The 20,650-nt window shown below is 35.1% G+C and overlaps 1 protein-coding gene across 4 annotated transcripts in view; it reads right to left on the reverse strand.

Moving 5' to 3' along the window:
- Nucleotides 1-20,650, reverse strand: part of PIBF1 (progesterone immunomodulatory binding factor 1) — a 121,305-nt gene that overhangs the window by 28,831 nt on the left and 71,824 nt on the right. For 3 of the 4 annotated variants that reach the window (XM_080614302.1, XM_080614303.1, XM_080614304.1), the window contains exons 11-15: nt 18,629-18,794; nt 15,026-15,176; nt 11,880-11,970; nt 7,409-7,511; nt 3,391-3,521 (exon numbers count right to left, since the gene is read on the reverse strand). In XM_080614302.1, coding sequence (XP_080470428.1) covers nt 3,391-3,521; nt 7,409-7,511; nt 11,880-11,970; nt 15,026-15,176; nt 18,629-18,794 — 642 coding nt within the window. The remainder of the gene's footprint in view (nt 1-3,390; nt 3,522-7,408; nt 7,512-11,879; nt 11,971-15,025; nt 15,177-18,628; nt 18,795-20,650) is intronic. The other variant, XM_080614305.1, reaches the window with a different exon arrangement.

Raw genomic sequence — 20,650 nt, forward strand, 5'->3', positions numbered from 1 at the left:
TTTTGTGAAAAATCAGTAAAAATATGGCACAAGAAGATTCACAAGGAGATTGCTGTCACAGATAGCCGTCCTTATAGTTGCCTTCCTCTTGTGCTGATTTCATCAAGAGTGTCTATTTCATGACAAATCAAAACCACATCCAGCAGCAACCAACAGCTTTCTCAATCGACAGGAAATACAAAGCACTGCAGGTTGCTGCAAAGCATTTAAGATTGCAAGAAAGTGCTGACTCATCATTCTGAGAAATCTGCTGGAATCTAACAACACTAGGAGTACATTCTAAAAAGATCATTGACCTGTGCACTGAAGCCCATTGGGGATTAAGTCTGAAAAATTAAATTCACTTGGAAATTAGTCCCTGCTGATCCCTCTATACTCAAATGAAGTGGGAGATGATAACACTGGCACTGATAACACAGATGTGACTGCTCCAGTTTGGGAATCCATGACTTGCATAATGCAGAACTGCCTCTCCAGATAAGCAGATGAGATAAAAACACGACACGCAAAGAATATTCCTCTACCATAGATTCTGCACACCAAACACAAAGGAAGGAAAAGCATGATCAAACACTGGGCAGCCATGAGGGTAAAACTAAGTATTCAGTCCTGATTGTCACAGTGGAGACATATCAACATTACCTTAATTTTTCTACAATCTGGTACTCAAATATAAAATTAAAAAAATAAGAAATTAAAAGTTTACAAGTATTTTAAAGGTGTGCCTCAAAACAAGAAGTTGAACATTATTTTTCTGTTAGCTGCTACTTCTGAAGTTGCTCTATAGAAATAAAATTAAGGTATTGTATGTAAAATTAAAAAAAATGTGCTTTCTGTAACTGTAGTATAAATTAAAACTGTAGTATTAACTATTAATTATAGGTAATGGATAAAAAAACATTTCTCATTAAAATGGCTTTACAAATATTAACTTTTTCCCTTAGTTCTGATATAAACCAAGCTTCATAAACCATGTTTAGTGTTTTCACTGTTACTTTTCTATAGCACCAACATTATCTACAGAATTTAGGGCCCTTCTCAAGAAGCATTAATTCTCTGACCTCATCCTCTCAAAAATATTTGACACACAAACCAACAAAGTGCTGTTTAATAAACTAAATCGGATAGGAATAGTGGGCTAAATCTTTTGATCCAGCAGAGCTTCACTTGTCATATATTTGGTAAGGATTATCATTAATTTACTGAAATCCCATTCTGACTCAGTTCTGGAATAGCTGAGAGCTAGACTGGTCCACAAAGTAATTTGAAATCACCTAAGGGATATTTTAACTTAAAACTGCCACCAGCAGATTCTTCATGACAAAAGTGTGCTGGAATGTAACCTTCCTCTCACTTATGGGAAAGCAAAGGACCAACATTATCAATTTTATACCAGATTATGATTTCTTCTGTACTCCAGGGAATATAAATTAACAATTTAGGATATTTGCTTTAAATGTGGAGCTATGAATAGAAAAATTAGGGACTACTTGTCTGTACCAAAAGCCCTGAGATATCAGGCTGTTTCCAAGAATTTCACTGGCTGATGAAACTACAGCAAAGTTGAGGCAAACTTGTGATAAGGAAATAATAGCTATTTTTAGTTTGCAAGAAATACTAGAAACTACAGGAAAAAACTTCTTACCAAAACATTTGATGTGTAAAATAAATGTTACTTGTTTGCTACAAAACCATTAAGGATAAAAATATTTTTTTGCCAGACCACACTTTCATTTACAGAAACATGGACTGGTGGTGAGCACACGCCAGCTCACCACAGTAGAGTACTGCTAGTATGTTTACCACGAATGCTCTCACTGTGGTGCAGATCAATTTTCTTCCTTAACCTCAGGCATGTTAAGATGCCAAAAATTCCCTTTATAGTTAATGGAGAGTTAACAGGCATCTCTAGCAAATGACTCACTCCATCCAAAACCTGAATTGCTTTTTAGAGATGCCACTTCCTCCATGCACTACTAAGGAAAGCTGATCTAAGTTCCTAATTTAGGTGCCTTAATTTGTAGGCTAAGTTTAGGAAGACTATCTGGGCATACAGATTATTTGTAATGAACCATAAAACCTCAAGGGAATCAATGCTAATAATGCATTTAGGTTCTTATATATTTTAAACAGAAATGACCTCACCTGTTTACTCCTTTTTTTTTGTCTAGCTTTTGAGAAGACTTTTGGGTCACTATGTGGATAATGGAAGATGTTTTTATGTTACCATAACCTAAACATTTAATTTGCTACTGACCAATTCTTTGATGATTTTTTTTTTACAACTGAAAAGTCAAATCCTGCATATACAGACAGAACAACGTGATTTTTCACCTGCAAAAATATAATTTACCATTGAAGTTTTTCTTATATCAAGTCTAGGAAAATATTAGAAAACACTTGATTCTGGAATAAAAAAGGATCTATTCTTACTGAATAAAAGTTAAATCTAGTGAAAGATATCTTGTCAGGAAGTATGAATGAATATTTCAATTTATTTATAAATGCACTGATTTATGCATAGATTTACTTGGACAATAAGCATTTTCAGGTATTTCTCAAGGGATAACAAATACTATCCCAAACTATCAAAACACTCTGAATAGATACATATGTAAGACAGTATGTAGGGTAAAGTATTTAGCTGAGTCCTAGTTTTTCTATTGTCATTGCTTCAGCGGATTTGTTGGAAAAAACCCTGTATTTTTTCATGTAATTGCTTCATCATACAATCATATTACTATTTCATAATTTTTACTGTATGCACGTCCTAAAACAATATACCACATAAACATCTAATAGTTAAAATGCTAATTCTTCTTCAGTACAGTGCAGCCACCGACTTCCTTGAAAATCAAGGGGCAGATTATAACAGTTCACTTGGGAACCATATGTGAAACAGTTTATGAAGTTGTACAATGATAGGAAGATGCTGAGTGGTCAGAGAGTTCTGACAGCTATATATAACATCAAATCAGAGTCTCTACTAGAGGAAGTCTGCATGGGTTATTCCCAAAATACCCTTTGCTGGTGGACTAGTCTATTATTTTTCTCTGACTTTATTTCTTTATTTTTACTTTTGTACATCTGGTGTGTCATTCTTTCCTTCTACTCTTCTGAGCTTTCCTCTATTTCACAAGACCTCTTCTCAACTTCAAACTCACTGTAAACCTGACTGTCATTGCTGCTTTTCCATACTTAAAGCCTCTTTTTTCTGACAGTATGTGAGAAATCACAGATGCTAGAGTTACAGCGTAAAGATCCGATATAGTTAATGATGGAGTTTCAACATCTCTACTTCATGGCCAATAAAATAATTGTTTTCTAATGAGAAACACATAAGTGATTTTACTTTCATTCTAAAAATAAAGATACAGTGATTTTAATTACCTGACATCTTTTTCAAGTTGTGTAATACGTTCTTTCTGTCGACTCATTTGAGAATCTCTCTGTTGCACAGTTTCAATGAGATATTTGTGTGGTTGTTGTACTTGATTCAACAAAGAATTTGCTCTGCCAAGCTGCCAAAAAAAAAAAAAAGAACTATTACTACTATAATTGTTATAATTTATAAAGCATAATTATTTGATTATATTATTGATTATTACCAATTGCATAATAATATAGAACCCAAACCTGTTATTTAAGGACAAAATTACCCTCAAATTACTATTTAATACCATATCCTCTTACTTTTCAGTTGTAATTACACAGTATTTTCACTGCAATCATGCTACCACTTTCTACACTTCCTAATCTGCATTTTCAAGAGTTTTAATATAACAGTTTTGACTGATGAAAAAAAGTTAGTATAGATAAGGCCTCTGTTCAGCTTATTGACTACAAGTGACTTATTCAAAACAGTATACTATTAAAATGGAATTTTCAGCTTGGAAATTGAACAGAAATTGAACTGGAAAAAACCATGCCATGGGCAGGGACACCTCACACTACATCATGTCACCCAAGGCTCTGTCCAACCTGGCCTTGAACACTGACAGGCATGGAACATTCCCTGATGGGACATCTCTATCAAGCTGAAAGATTTAATCATTTTTCAGCTTGATCTATGCTCTCTCATTCAGAGTGAGATGTAAAGTGCTTTTGGTAAAAGTTTCAACTGAGGCATACAAAAAGCATAAATACAATGTCTTGATGAAGGCTCAAAAAAGTAATTCAACAGCAAGCCAAATATATCAGCTTAGTAAATTTCTTTATTTAGGATATCGCTTTTACTGCATACTGACTCAGTATTTGCTTTTTAAGTCAGCCAAAGAACATATTAGCCTTCTAGGCACAAGAGAGTGTCTATCCATCCATTCTGGCACTGCACAAAAGTGAAACTCTGCAAAGTGAATTCATCCCAGAATTTAGATTGGACACTAAATGTAGTAATTGTGGATCACTACTTTGCAAAAGCTGATATATAGTCTTCTACTTACTTACTAACATTACTCTACTTACTAACATGAAGTGAATTGCAGAGGCAATAATCTGATTATCAGTAGATGAGGATCTTGGATCAGGTAATGAGAATTTCTTTATTTTACCCTAGACATGTTCAACAAACCTTCTGTAGTATGAAGTAAGTCTCAATACCCGCTTTACAATGCAGGCATTGCTATATAAACCAACAGAAAGAGGACTTTGAGGGAAATTTCTCTTCTAATGCTGTATCATGACCTGAAAATAGATAGGATCCTGCAGTTAAATAAAGCCTGACAAACTATTATGGGACTGGCAAGTTTTTTTTTCAGCAGCTGAGCTTCCACAGGGTTCCAACTTTCAGACTTTCAGACTTTCCATCAAATGAATGAAATTAAGGAGAAGTCAGTATTTTCTTCATGGTAATACTGGACTTTCCCAGAAGATCAATATGACTTCTTTCTATAAAGCTCAACAGCAATTGGTTGTGGACAGTCCAAAAAAAGAATCTCAGAAAGAATATTCACTGTAGTTATTGCGATCTCTTTCTTTTCCTCCCTTCTTTAAAGGATTTTAAAAAAAGCTGCATCATAAATACTGCAGTGAAATAGCAGTATTAAACGCAAGTTCAAAAGAATCATAGAACAGTTAGGGTTGGAAAGGACCTTAAGATCATCTAGTTCCAACCCTGCTGAATGGGCAGGGGTGCCTCACACCAGACCATGTCACCCAAGGCTCTCTCCAACCTGGCCTTGAACACTGCCAGGGATGGAGCATTTACCACTTCTTCAGGCAACCTGTTTCAGTGCCTCACCACCCTCACAGAATAAAGAAAAGTTGGTCCAATCACTTTGGCATCAACTCTCAATCCATGAGCTAGATTTCATCCAAATGACTGAAAAAACTGTCCATCAAAAATTAATAATGAGCTACCTGAGCAAGCTGTAGTCTACAGGGTCTCTGTTTTGCTCTTAAAAAAGAAAAAAATGACAGATGATAGCTTAGAGTAAAAGTCTGTCTTAGCTCAGGGGGTGCAGGTAAAGACAGAAAACAGAAGTTTAAGAACTTTGACTATGTAAAGAAAGATAATACATAGCAATCAGTATAAAATATGAAATACAGAAAATTTACAAGAGGAGCTATAACTTCAGGGGAAAACTGATACTTGCAGGCATAAAGCTCTTAGAAGGAAAAAAATGGGAGCAAATAAATCCTAGAAACAGTACAGCCCATTATGTAGAGATACGCTAAAACTGTATATAATGCTGAAGACAACATAGAAGTTTTCAATACAGTTTTTTTGCACTCTGTTTGCAAAGAAGTCAGATGATGGGCTTGTATAATGTGAGAATTATGAACTATACTCCAGTCCATTAATAAGAAGTGTAAACTCTTTGTGCACATATTGAAGGATGGCGAGCAGAATAGCTTAGGTAAATGTTATAAAATTAAATGGCCTATAATCACATGGAAAACTAAAAAAAAGGAAGAAAGAAATCTTATGAAGCATTCAGACCTGGATGCCAGATATGAGTTTAATAGAAAGCAGGTCTTAAAAATATTTTACTTAACCTTAGGATTTTGATGCTAATAGACTTCATAGCTGTGCATTAGCTATGTGCAAGACATTTAACTTTATACGGGATGACATTCTAATTTCAACTATACAGTTATATGATAAAAGATCAAGAAAGGGCTACTTGACATCTCACGGGAAAATAAAAAATGAAGTAAAGATGTTCTAGTGGAATTTTGCAGGAAATTGAACTAAGGTCACTCGTACTGACTCTTTCATCAGTGATCTAGAAGCAAATACAAAACCACTGTGGGTAAGAAGAAATGTATTGAAGTGGAAACCAGTAGATTTAAGTGGGAATAAAGCATAGGTTTTATTGACAATAGTGAAAGAATAGTGATAGAGAAGAATACCAAGGATAACATTGGATTCATAAATCTCTGATGTCTTCAAGTCAAGAAGATTTGAAAGATATGTTTTAGTCATACATAAATTACTAGGATATACCTCAGAATCATAATAAATTGGCTGAAAAACCCCGAGACATTTAAAAATGTCACTTGCTTACATACCTTTCACTGAAATAATATAATCATATATATATGAACATATAAAATATTTAAATTTACATTAATTTTATGCATGTGGAAACTGACAGTATTTGCACTGTGAACTACTGGACGTAGTTATCCTAATCTATAATTACCATGGCTTTAAAAAATCAAACTGTTAACTGCATTCCTGAAACAGTCAGCCTAGAAATTCCATAGCAAATAGAAATTCTACTAGCAAATCTAAAAGCTCTTTGGTTCTTAAGAGAAACATAGAAGAAAATTTAAAAATATTTAAAAAAATTAGTTCACCCTAATTCTGGGAGATTTCAAGCTGAGTTTTGTTTAGCATTTGTTTTCCATGTCAATGCAATGTGTGATTTCAGGTATTATACACAGAATTTAAAAGATAATGAAATTAAACTCATTGTAACAAAGAGAAAAAAAAAATCTAGCTTTTTAAAAAAGCAGCTCATGTTAAATATTCCCCAGATTTGTATATTCAAAAGATTCAAGAACTGCACAACGTAGAAGAGGATTTACAGAAACACCTTCAAAAGTGAATTAGGAGAAGAGCTGTGTAAAAAGTAATGAGGTATTCATTGAACAATTAACTATCAAACAGAACAAACTAGTTTGGCTAGCTGGTATTCAGTTCAGAAATCAGAACGCTGTTTGTCTGGCTTACATTCTTGCTTAGCCGGTAAAATAATCCCTCTTTCAATCTTCATTTCAAAATACAATATAAATTACTTTGAAAACGTTTTAACATAGAGTTTTGGTTAATTATGATGCCAGTTTTTGACATCAAATAGACAATAAACACTGTTCAGAAAATATTTCATTTTATGAACAGCTGTTCTGCAATGTTTATAGTCTCTACAGATTTGATTTTTTTTTTGTAGCAGTAATTTACCTCTTGTGAAATCTGTGTTACTTGTTCCTTCTGATGTTCCAGATCTTTTACAAGCAACGAGTTTTGCTTTTCTAGCTGCAGTAACCTCCTTGCCAAGTGCACGCTGTGCCAATAAAAAGCAAACTCAAGTTGATCTTTTTCCAAAATATGCAAAAGAAATTCTCACATTTATACTTAATTTTTTCACCAGTGCTTAAATACTTATATATATAAACTACATAGTGAAACATGCAGAATGGTCAAAGTTAGAAAAACAATGAAAATATTACAAATATTAACAACACTGAAACAACATTCCCACAGTTATGCCATTGTAATATTTTTTACAAAGTAATTGCCTATACAATTTTTGCTATATAACAATTGCAGAAATTATGTCAAAATGTTTCAACTAATTAGAAGTATTTATTTTGTAGCAACATCAGGGAATCATTGTAATTGGCTTCTCCCTAAATAATTAAAAAAAATGCACATTAATATACATTTTGTATATTTTGTAGCGGAACACTGCAAAATGTAGTATTTTATCATTTTCAAAACAGACGCTAAATTGTTTTGTCTGACATTTATTAAGGTAATAATTGTTATTGTCACTTTATGAAAATAATCTCTCATGGAGATCCACAAATTAATTTACAAGTCAAGAGAAAGGACTGTTGAGTTACTTAAACACCCTAGTTAAAAAATTAGATCCTCAACCTTTTGAATGGTTCATGCCCAAATTCACAAGTGTTTATCATCAATTCCACAGCATAGTTCCATAGGCAGCAATGGGAAGGCCCAGCATGCAGTTGCAGAGCCTATTTCCAGACACCTAACCTAGTCTTTCAGGCTGTTACTGATCACTGAGTCAATATGGTCTGTAGAGCCTGACTATATTCCAGTGCAATGGACTCCTAGATGGGGAAGTACAACGTGCTCCGAACTCCACTGAATATATTGATCAGAATTAAACCAGTTATAGTGGGAGGTTAGGTGCCCAATCTCCATGTTAAACCTATGATTAGATGTCTAAATTTATGTATTCTGTCATGAATCCTGCATCTTCGTAGGATTCAGGAGCTTGGTGGCTTATTATGAAAATTGTTTCTAGAGAATTTATCCCTGTAACCATCCGTGTTTAGGTACTCTAGTCACCAATATATTTCACAACATGACATGTGAAATTCAGAGCTCTAAAATGAGGAAGATATACAGGGCTAATACCACTATTTAGTGTGTCTTAACCACTGAACTAATGGCTGTCTACAACAATCTATCCTTCCAGTAAAATGTGTGCCATTTTTCAGGAACACTGTATATTGAAGAAAGGAAGAAGTCATTCCAATGCAGATCTTAGACTTTCAATGCATACCATCCATAAACTGAAAATGTGAGACTGTTGGTCTCCAAATAATGGCTATGAAAGTGTTAACCAGTTCTTGACCATGATACTGTATCTCTAAGAGTGTAAGTGGTCTAAAGCAGACCAACAGAGAGATTCTGTCTACCCTTAAAATGAGGTTTAGTGTGTAAAGCTAGATGAGTGCACAAACTTTCTCTGAAAATTTGACCAGTCATAACCTCCACCTTCTCCTCCGTAAAAGGGAATACACTTTCAGACTGGGCAGAAGTCTTAATATTCACCTCTGTTATAAACCTACCCTTCCGTACAATCTTTTACTTTCACCTTGTATGACAGCAATCCTTAAATTCTCAATAGCATTCACTATGAGTCTGTTTTTTCAGTTGCTCCTACAAGGAGCATTAGACTATGTAAAAAATAACTGAGAAAAAGGAATTAATTCTCCAAACTTATTACTTGGATTTTTATTTAGGAGATATGAGATCTGTATTAAGAGTCCATCTAGTGAAAAAGAGAAATTAAACACTTCTCTAACTAGTTAGGGATCTTATACATTAGCTATTAGAGTGTGAGGGGAAACTCTGATACCTTCCCATAGCAATGTTGGGAATGTAGCCCATTATAATTTTCCCAGCTACAACTGTTCAGTGAACTTGACCTGAATTTGAAGGTATTTAAGGAAGAACACAAGTACATCTTTCAAGTATGCTTGTCAATATGTTTTTTGACTAGTTTAAATTACAAGCAAAGGGACAAAGGGACTGATCTGCAAAGACATCTTATCCTGGAAAACTTTGATTCTGACTATACTAGAAAATTATGCAGTGCTCAATAATGTGATAATTTATTGTAGCAAACCACTAGAGCGTCCCTGGTAGTATTCTGGCATTTACTCATTAACACTCTTGCAAACAGTTCCTGACCATAGCTGAAGAGTTAGTGTGGGCAAGTAAATCATTGCCAACACATAGTTCACATGCAGCTAACCTACACTGAGAATTTAGTTTTATGGAAGTGGGCCATTTGGTCTTGATGCTTCAGAATGGTCCCAGGCATACTACTATGGGTGTATGGTACCTACATCCAAAGTAATTAAATAGTTGTTTCTGGCAAGTATGCATAAGTATACCTCTATGCAGAGGTATAGGCCCCACAATGTACTATGCTTGAATAGGTGGTTTTAATAGAGTTCCAGAGATTGAAGTGCATTCTGTGAACTTACAAGAACTCTTCATTTAGGATCCCATATGTCTGGAATTAAAGAGGAGGTAGTGGACTTCAAAAGAAGATTTATTTTGTATGCAAATGATCTATATTGAATCTAATAAGGTGGGCTTCTAACTGAAACTCAGGAAAGTTCCCAAACTACTGACAGAGAAGGAAAGAACTGAAGTTCTAGGAAATAATGCTATAGAACTCTCAAGAGTCTCCTAAAAGAGACATGCAACAGTGTTAGGGAGGGGTTTTTTGCTGTCCTGCCTCCCCTTTTTGTTTTCTTCAATTTTAAGCAATATAAAAAGAAATCTTACAAGGAAATAATCTGAGGAGACTTAAGGGTATGAAAAAAATTAAGCCATGCCAAAGTTAAAAAACTACATACAATCTTTATGATTTTTGTCAGCAATATGTAACTCTGTGCACAAGTCTAATCTGATTGACAATCATATTGACAGCACTTACTTGAAAAAGAAATATAAAAGACAGAAGAAAGATATGTGGCCTATAAATCTTTGTTGCAAACATGAACAGACCATCATTTACCCTTTATTCTCATCAGTAACTTTTTACAGAATCATAGAATGGCTAGAGCTGGAAGGGACCTTAAAGATCATTGGGTTCCAACCCCCTTGCCATGGCAGGGGACACCTTCCGCTAGACCACATTGCTCAAAGCCCCATCCAGCCTGGCCTTGAACACTGCCAGGAATGGGACATCCACAATTTCTCTGGGCAACCTGTGCCAGCGCCTCACCACCCTCACAGTAAAGAATTTCTTCCCAATATCCAATCGAAATCTACCCTCTTACAGTTTAAAACCCGTCCCCCTTGCAGTATCACTACTTGCTCTTATAAAAATTCCTTCTCCAGCAAACCTGTAGGCCCCCTTTGGGTACTGGAAGACTGCTACAAGGTCTCCTTGGAGCCTTCTTTTCATGTTAAACATTCTTTGTCATGGAGAAGGTGGCGGTTAAGAGGACAGAACCAACTAAACAAACTAATACTTGTTGTTAAAAACAGCTACACATGAGAAAAACTGCTCTTCCAGCTCCTGAATGCTAGAGATGTGCACTATGGAGCTATGGTACATGTCCATCCTGTCTTACACTCTTCTTTGTGTGTCTGCCAATGATGGTGGAGTTTCTCATTTTGGTAGAAGACAGCGTGGCCAAAGCCTACCATTACCACAAATTATGCAGTTGACTTCCGTGCATCTGAGGTTATGTTTTCTTTTTATACTATCTATATATACTTTTAACAACCACAAAAGCTTTGTTGTGGTCACACTTTAAAAATACTATACATAAATCCACATTCCCAGTGTTCCCAGTGATCCATTCAAATGTCACTATTATTTCTTAAAGAATCTTATTTTAAAATTACTACGATCAGGAGGTCTGTTACTCAGCCTACACATCATTTTCATCTATTGATCAAATGGTGTAAGTAAACTGAATAAATATAACTGGAATCAGATCCTGTATTTGTAAAGATGAAATAGCGATGCTCTGAAACTTTGGCCTTCCTAATATAGTGACAGATGTGTTTTTGTTACAACTACATACAATCAGTTTTAGGATATTAAAACCTTATTTGATGTGTTATTATATAAATGTAAACAATGTAACAAGTCTGTTGTTACAGCTGTTTAGTTCTATATAATTAAAATTCATCCTTCTGAAAAGGAAATGAAAAAAAATCTTTAGATGACCTAGAAAAGTATGTATATGCTCATTTATATGCATATGCCACATTAACAGGTCCTAGTCTTCATTCTATTCCTGTAAACTTAAAGTCACTAAAAAACCTCTTTATGTTAATTAAAGTGGCTGGATTCTAAGACAAAACATAATGCATCTATTTCCATCTACTTTATCTTGAAGAAGTAAATTCAGGAGGCACTTCTTACCTTTGCTTTAGTCGTCTTTTGGCTGTTGTAGGAACATTAGCACCATACCCATATGAGAAGAGAACCCTTTCAGCTTCAACTTCATCTTCCACTGTATAAAAATTTGCAGAAAGGTACAAGTGAAGAACATAATTACAGTGCAAGAACTTAAAAACTTATAAGCAATTCTATTTATAATTACATGCACAGACAAACATTTTTCTAGAAGCTAGATTTTCAGTTGGTGTAAGCTGGACTTGAGTGGAACAATTTTGTTCACAGCATCAATACAGTGCCATAAATTAATTTCTTACAACAGTGGCAGGCTTTCACTTTTTTTTTTTCTGATTAATATAAGACTTACGCAATATGAAAGTTAAAGAAAAAAGTTCAGTGTCCTTGAATATTCATTCTATCAGTATAGTCACAAAATACATACTAAAAGTATAGGTTTCATTCAGCAGTACAGGGTTAGGTTGCTCAGGACTTTTTCTCCTAAAGAATCCATTTTCTGTGCATACATGTGGAAGTAGAAGATAAAATTAGCGAGTGCTTAAGCCAACTGGATATAAACAAGTCCATGGAACCAGAAGAGACACATGTGCATCTGAGGTTGCTGAGGGAGCTGATGTCATTGCGAGGCTGCTCACTATAATTTATGAAAGACTGTGGTGATAAGAAATTTCTGATAACCTGAAGGAAACAAATGCCATATCCATCTTCAGAGAAAGGCAATGAGAATCTTATGTTTATGCAAAGTAAAAACATTCAAAATGATCTCTTTCTCCATAGATGACTGATTTCTGAAAACATATTTCTAATTCAAACCACATCGGGACTGCTTTGAAAAGAAATCCCACTAGCAGCAAGATTCAAGTACAGATTTTAGTATTTCAGCTCATGTAATTCAGGTTTCCTCTCTCCTGTAAGATAAAGCAGGCAAGAGGGAAAAAAAACAACAGAAAAATGAAGTGTATGTGTGAGGTAGGCAGGGGCAGAGAGAGGGAGGCAGAGAGGAGGGTAAAAGGGGGATAAGAAGAACGGAGCAGCGGCAGGGTGTAAGGGAGGGAGCACAAGGGAGCACCAGCCCAGGCACCACACAACAGCTTTGATGAATCAAGTAGTTGGGAACAGGAGAAACAAATTGAGGAATTGACGTTGTAGTCCTATTTGACTCATCCTTCCTAATGCTCAAGTGCCTCAAAATCAAAAATCCCTTTTCTCAACAACTTGCACAACGCTATAGCTTCCTCACTTGTCTAATACCCTTTTAATGCTATTTTAAACAAGGATCCCTAAAAAACATTTATAAAGAAAAAAGTGTCTAGTAGAGCACTTGTGATAAGTCACATATCTAGTTACACAAAAAACAATTCCGGTAAGTATGACAGAAAAAAGTTCACTGACATGGCAGTACAAAGGCACCAGAACTTCAGATTTTCAAGGCTTAGTTATAATGGGGAATTCTCCAGTGCCTTAAACACCTCTGGTTCAGAAAAACATAAAAAATAATTTAACGTGCCTTTGTCATAATCCTTATTTTTGGTTACAAATTCAGCATTGTGTGCCTCAAAAATGTCAGTAAGATTCTGCCCTATAAATTCATATCTGTCAGTAGTGCCCAAGTAAACGTCAGATCATGAAGACAAACACAAATAAATTTGGCAATGTTGAAGATATCAAGCCAAAGTAATGTTCTGTATCAGCATGTGCTTCTCTCATGTCTTTCCAAGCTCTTTGTCTGACTTTGTGGTGTAAAATACACATTTTACAAGTTAGGGGACACTTATTAACAACAGTTTTTTACACTACTTAGCAGAAAAAAATAATATTATATAGTTCAATTTCTTTTTCACACCAACAAAATCAGAAAATGGAGTCATATTTTAACAGAATAGTACATTTGGAAACTTTTAATTTAAGTCATATTCTGTAGCATAGAATATAAATTGTAATTAAAATACATACTTAATTGTTACGAACAATTTAGTTCCATGAAAAACAGATATCCCACGATACATAAGAAAATGTAAATCAGTATAAATAAAACCTCTGTATTCTGAACTCTACCTCCTCCTTGGAAAAAATGAAGGTAAGGTCCAAAAAATTCTGTATTAATATATAAATACTCTTTAGGCAAGTTTATGTACACACACTTCAAGAAACATTTTACCAACTAGAACATAAGCACGTACATAGCAAACATGCTTATGGTCAGGCTGAGACCTTTGGGTAGCCATGCTATTCTAACAAGTCCAACCTGCAGTGTACAAAATTAATAAAGTATGCGCAGTCTAATTACTAATGATACCCAGACTTCACTGCATCCCAGTAATACATACTTTACACTACTGTTTATATACAGAGCTTATGGAATTATCTTCTACCTGGAAAACATTATTTATAAATTGTTATTAATTTTTTTGAGGAGCAAAGAAACAAAAAGGTACAAGAAGATATATGAATTAGTTTGAAATCTTAAAATGTCCTACCCTGTTTACACACAGATTAAAAGACTTCAAGATTAGAGTCTTAGTTTCAAATCAGAAATCATTTGCTTTGTGGATTTATTTAGGCTGAGAATCAAATGAATAGGGACTTCACAGAAATTTTGCCAAGCAGAGAAAAAAAATTTTCAAGAGTAATCAGGCCTGAATTTAATCCAGGGTTTAATCCATCTGACAAAAGCAACTACTCAATGTTTAATTGCTATTAATTACACACCAGGAAGAGCTTTTATTTCCCCCCAGTTCATTCAAAAATTCATATTAAACCACTGCACTGTATTATGAAGCCTGTAATTGTCTGTCAAAGAGGGTTTCCTGATATTTAAAATATACTTAAGTAATAGGGGAATCCTAAAAACCACATCTAATTATAATGTATCATTTGAATAAGAAAATGAGAGATGAGGACAAAAGAAAGACTAGGATGATTTTTAGTATCTATATGTCTTCATTCAAGTTTATTTAATACATATTTATAAATCCATTTAGAAACACCTCATTAATATTTTCTATCAAAATAGTCACTGCATCTTAATTTTCAGGCATAAGGAGGGAGAATGACAGGCACTGTAATACCTTCCAAATGCCATGAGAAATAAGACATCTTGTCATATTGCCAGAAACACCTACAGATACAACATAATTTGTGACAGAACTTACTTTCTGCTGTCTGCAATATTATCTCATCAAGCTCTTTTTCAAGTTTTTCATAAGTATCGAGCCTTGCTTGCAACTCAGAATTCTGCGTCTGAAGCTCAGTAATGCGTGTTTCACTAGAAGACTGAAGACTATAATATTCTTTAGTAAGCACCTGTGAGAATGAATAATGGAGAGATCAAGCAGTCAGTATTACAGCTATTTATGAAAGAGGCAAAATATAATACATGTAAAATGCTTAGCAGTACGATACTAAATCTTTGATGAAACTTTTGCACAGGAAAGGTTTAAATACTTTAAAAAGCAGTTATTTTTTTAACTATATTATCTTCCACAGAGTACACTCTCAGATTGTATCACTTATGCCTATCTCCTAAGGCCTTAGTAATTCTAATAATCTCTCTCTTGAAGAAGCTATAAGAATTTTAAAGGAGAATTAGGAAAAGCACTGTAACAGCAGTCAAAGAGTGTAAATGCATTTATTCTTATTGATTTAACTAGATTGACATATCAGTTATCTATTTAAAAAATTAAGAGTCCTTTACAGAATGGTAAATACATGAATATAAAAATTTGGTATTTAAGATATACAAGATTCTAATTATTTACTTAAAATTCTTTATTTACTTATAATTCAATAATATTACTCAATACTGAAAGGTAATATGCTATGGAGACAGGCTGAGAAAGTTGGGGCTGTTCAGCCTGGAGAACAGAAGGCTGCGTGGAGACCTCAGAGCAGCCTTCCAGTATCTGAAGGGGGCCTACAAGGATGCTTGACATCCTCCCCTACAAGGAGGGACTATTCATCAGGGACTGTAGTGACAGGACAAGGGGTAACGGGTTCAAACTTAAACAGGGGAAGTTTAGATTGGATATAAGGAAGAAGTTCTTTACTGTAAGGGTGGTGAGGCACTGGAATGGGTTGCCCAGGGAGGGTGTGAATGCTCCATCCTTGGCGGTGTTCAAGGCCAGGTTGGATGAGGCCTTGGGTGACATGGTTTAGTGTGGAGTGTTCCTGCCCATGGCAGGGGGGTTGGAACTAGATGATCTCAAGGTCCTTTCCAACCCTAACTATTCTATGATTCTATAAGATTCAGGACTAATGTAAATAGCAATCCATGAAGCTTAAACGAAAAAGCACATATTCAGAAATAGAAGTTATGAAGGTCTTTATAAGAACTAAAGCTTGATATAGTGCTTGAAAATAGCAAACAGCATTGACAAAAAAAATATGAGAAATCCAACTGGAATAAGAAAATTCTTGGTAAGTAAGTAATCTATATGCTTTGTAGAAAAATTCCCACCAGAACAGGTAAAGTTCTGGTAATAACCAAGTAGTACTGTAGCTAGGTTTAATAGTAACTTCCCAAATGTAAATCCCAACCATTCAAGATGACAGTTGAATATAGATCTTGAGATCAGAAATATATGCATAGTGTATACAGCAGTAATACCAGAATCTCTGTCAAAACCACCAAAGAATGCACAATGTTTAGAGAATCAAGCCACTCAAATATGAAAAGATTAGTGTAGTGTCACAGAAGAATAAATGTATAGGTTAAAATTTGGCAAGATATAACTTCTCTGTTTCCTAGTTTTACCATGCATAAGAAGAGAAACTATCCTGAAATCAAAATAAAACCAAGAGTTGCTTCACAAAACCACTGCAGCTGAGCCACAAGATACTAGTAACTACACTATTAAGATCAATATCCTATTAGACGAGTAAGAAAAATCTTCTTAGTACATTGATACTATATATAAGAAAGGAAAATTAAAAATTAAGAGTTCAGTCAAAAGGAATAAAAGTAAAAGCTTCAGACATCAAACACTTAAATTCTGCAAGAACATTTCTTAACGAAAGAGCACTGGTTTCAAAGCATCCCTTTAGAGAAAAGAAGTGCCAGAAGTGTTAGTAGAACTGAATGCCAAATATACAAGATGTTACAAGTTCAAATGAATGTCCACAAAGAAAATGGAAATATAACTCAGATTAAACTATCTTATCAAAGTTTAGACATGTCTGTGCAATTAAAATTCTGTTTAGCAACCTCAAAGTCTAGCAAAACTGTCACTCCCAGTGCTCATGACAACTAACCTCATCAGCCAGGATCTGAACGTCCCAATACAGACAAAATAAGAAATTACATTTTATCCAGAACTCTAATTCTGTTTTCACTTTAGTCCCTTTTCATAAACACCCTAGGCAGGTTCAGCACTAGAAATGCAGGGACTGGAAGAACAGCATCCTTCCACAGAAAACAAAGGCTGCCATAGCTTGCACTTTGAAAAAAAGGTTTTTATTTTGTCCTGTCCAGTTTGTACCCTGACATTTGTTTAAGATATGCATACTGCCAACCTCATTTAAATCTCAGAAACTGGACTCAGTGATATAGTTTTGGGACTAACTTTGCACAGGTGAAGTATCTGGTTTTAAAGTAAGTTTGCTCTGCTAAATACTGGACACCCTTCCAATACTAAAATAGGTGAACAGGATATGACACATATTTGAAAATACAAGTTTGAAAGATAATAAATTCTAAGCTTATAGAGATAGAAGGGTCCAAGTCATTCAACTGTACAGCCCATGCAGGATCCCATGCCAAAGCAGGCCGACCTGCCCTGGAGGAACTGCAACCTCTGGAGAGCCCAAGTAGGAGCAGATTTTCTCCTGAATGAAGCTGAAACCCTCGGAGGATTCACACACTGAAGCAGGATACAAGTGTGAGGAGGAAGAAGTGGCAGAGAGGAGCTGTTACGAATAGACCCAACTCTCAGTCCCCATCCCTTTCTGTGCTGTTTGGGGAGGGGAAGGCAGAAGAGTCAAAAATGAAGGAAGGAAATTAAAACAGAGAAAAGAAAGGAGTGGGAAAAGGTGTTTTAGTTTTTCTCTTTGTTTCTAACCATCCAAATCTATTTCAATTGGTAAAAAGTGAAGTTAATTTTCCCCAGGTCAAGTCTGTTTTGCTCAGGATGGGAATAGCTAAGTGATCTCTGTATATCAACTGACAAGCTTTTTCAGCTTATTTACACCCCATCCTCTTGAGGAGGGGGAATGAGAGCATGGCTGGATGGCTGGCTGGCAGCTGATCAAGGTCAACCCACCAAACAGTAAGATTAGCAATGTTAGGTCTTTTCAATGCTTACACACCATGCTCTCCTTGACTTTTTTAGCTAGTAAAGATTTGTTCCGGAATTGTATATCAATAAAAAAGCATTTTTATTGCACAATAATGCTATTGCAAATTCTAGCTTTTTGTAATGATACTGAATTCACCGTATTCTTTCCCTACAATAATCACAAAGACTGACATAAGCAGCTTTATGATACAAGCATATATGTATCTCATGTGAATGAGGTGCTGCCTTCAACATCTCTCCATGAGAAATTGTTTTGCTTTCTTCCTCTCCCCTAAGTCCTGTTTTCCATTGAACTGGTCAAACTTAAGCTTTGTTATTAGATTCTGCTTCAGAAGAATTTGGTGGGGATACTACTTCAGCCATGTGTGTTCTTTGCCACTTTTTCCCCGAGCTTTTCCATTTTACACTCTAATTGAAAACAACTACTTAATGGCCCTTAAAGTGTCTCTTTATATAACATACCTCCAGCTTTCTCTGGTATTTTTCACATTCCATTTGGCACTGTGAAAGATTCTTAGCTGTTTCTTGTTGCATGAGTTGTACATGTTCAGTTTCAAAGGACTTTAACTTACTTTGGTGAAGAAGTTCAGCTACTTTGCTTTCTGTGCCAAGCTGCATTTGTCTATACCTAAAAAAAGAAAAAAAAAAGGAAAAAAAAAGGGGGGGGGAAGAGGGAGAAAAAAAGCGGGAAAAAAAGGAAGAAAAAGTTTTGATGATTAAAGAAAACAAGCTTAGAACACATGGTAGTTCTGTCCATTACAGGTATAAATTTCAGAAGTTAATACAGTATTTCCAAGACTTTAATAGGTGTTAGTATGCTTATCTATGTAACTATTGTAACCTGTATTTGAAACATCATTAGGAAAATTCGATACTATTATAACAACATAACACAGTATGCAGAAAACTCCGTCCATGACTTTTCTGAATATGTGGTTAATGCACAATGAAATGGCAACAACCTTACATTATGCCTTATTTTTTAAACATGTTAGATCAGCGTAAATCTCCTTCTTGCTGCACAAACAGATGCACTTGAAGTCTTTTCATGGGAGAGATACTAAGGAGATGCCGTCTCCTGTCTTCACCATCATGTGTTACACATGATAGGGAGAAGTGATATTAGTGCATCTCTTTGGGATATCACAGATACTAGCTACACTGCTTTTTCCCATACCCAAAGATATGAAGAAATGTCAGACCTCATTGGTGTAGTAATTTCCACAGAACCACAGGTCCTTCTCAAAAGCAGAGATTAGGTATATTTTTGAGAATATCACTATCAGGTAATTATAGGTGCAGATAAATAATATTCCACTTAGAAGTGGACTTCATTCATCATACTCATTACAGTTAACAGGCAATCTCAAAGGAGAGTGGTAAAAAAGTTTGTTGATAGAATACTAAATTACTGGACAGCAGAAAATGAGGGTGATCTGAAGAAAAGAAGAAAGCCTTATGAATCTTAGCATTAAATAATTCAAAGGAAATATATATGCAAAGTAAATCACAGGTTGTAAAAATGATCCTAACCATATACATAAAAGGATGAACTCCTAGCTGACTGCTTTCATTCACAAGTGAGATCCTGGGGTTATGCTAGATAAATCCATGAAAACTTTGACTCTGTTTTAAATAATGGTGAAACCCAACATTTGAGGAATTAATGTGAAAGCAATAAAAAAAATACAGAAATCACCACATCACAATTCCATGCTGTTGCCTGCACACCGAATGCTGCTGACCTTTCTAGTACCTCATCTCACAAGGAATTTAATAGAACTCGTAAAGCATCAGGGAAGGGTAACAAAGATCAACTTTGATAACCAGCAACAGCATGCGCTTATACATTTACACTGTGAGGATGAAATTGCTTAAGCAAGCTAGGGCTCTACAGCTTGGAAAAGAGATGGTGTAAGGACAAGGAAGAAGAGAGGCCTCTAACATCATGACGGGCATGAAAAATGAGAATAGGAATCAATTTTATCTTCCAGTAGATGAATGAAAAGGCATCTAATAAAGTTAGCAGACGCAGAATGAAAACAAATAGAAGTCATTCTCCAAGTAAGATGCTGTGGCTGCTAAAAATTAACACTTACTCAAGAGGATACTTAACAAACTTGAAGCAGAGAAATCCTTTGACAACTATTAAATGCAAGATGGTACTTCTCACACAGAAGTCACTTAACTACAGATTGTTAGAATTGTAGATAAACCTTTACTCTAACCCAGCACTGCTGTTATGTTAGCTGACATTTGTCAAATAGCACTTGCAACAACCACAATTCCATCCTATTTAGCACCTGATCTTTAGGTGGGATTGAGACTGTTTAACAAAAGCAAAGGGATTACTTCAAATATTTCCCTGAGGATTTCATATATAGGAATGTTTCTAAGGCAGAAAGAGGCAGCAATGTTCAGTGGAATTAAATAGAACGGAACAAACAGGTGTCGTTATGATGCCTTTTATACTCACTCTGTAGA

The sequence above is a fragment of the Psittacula echo genome (assembly GCF_963264785.1).
Source record: "Psittacula echo genome assembly, chromosome: 3".
Lineage (NCBI taxonomy): Eukaryota > Metazoa > Chordata > Aves > Psittaciformes > Psittacidae > Psittacula > Psittacula echo.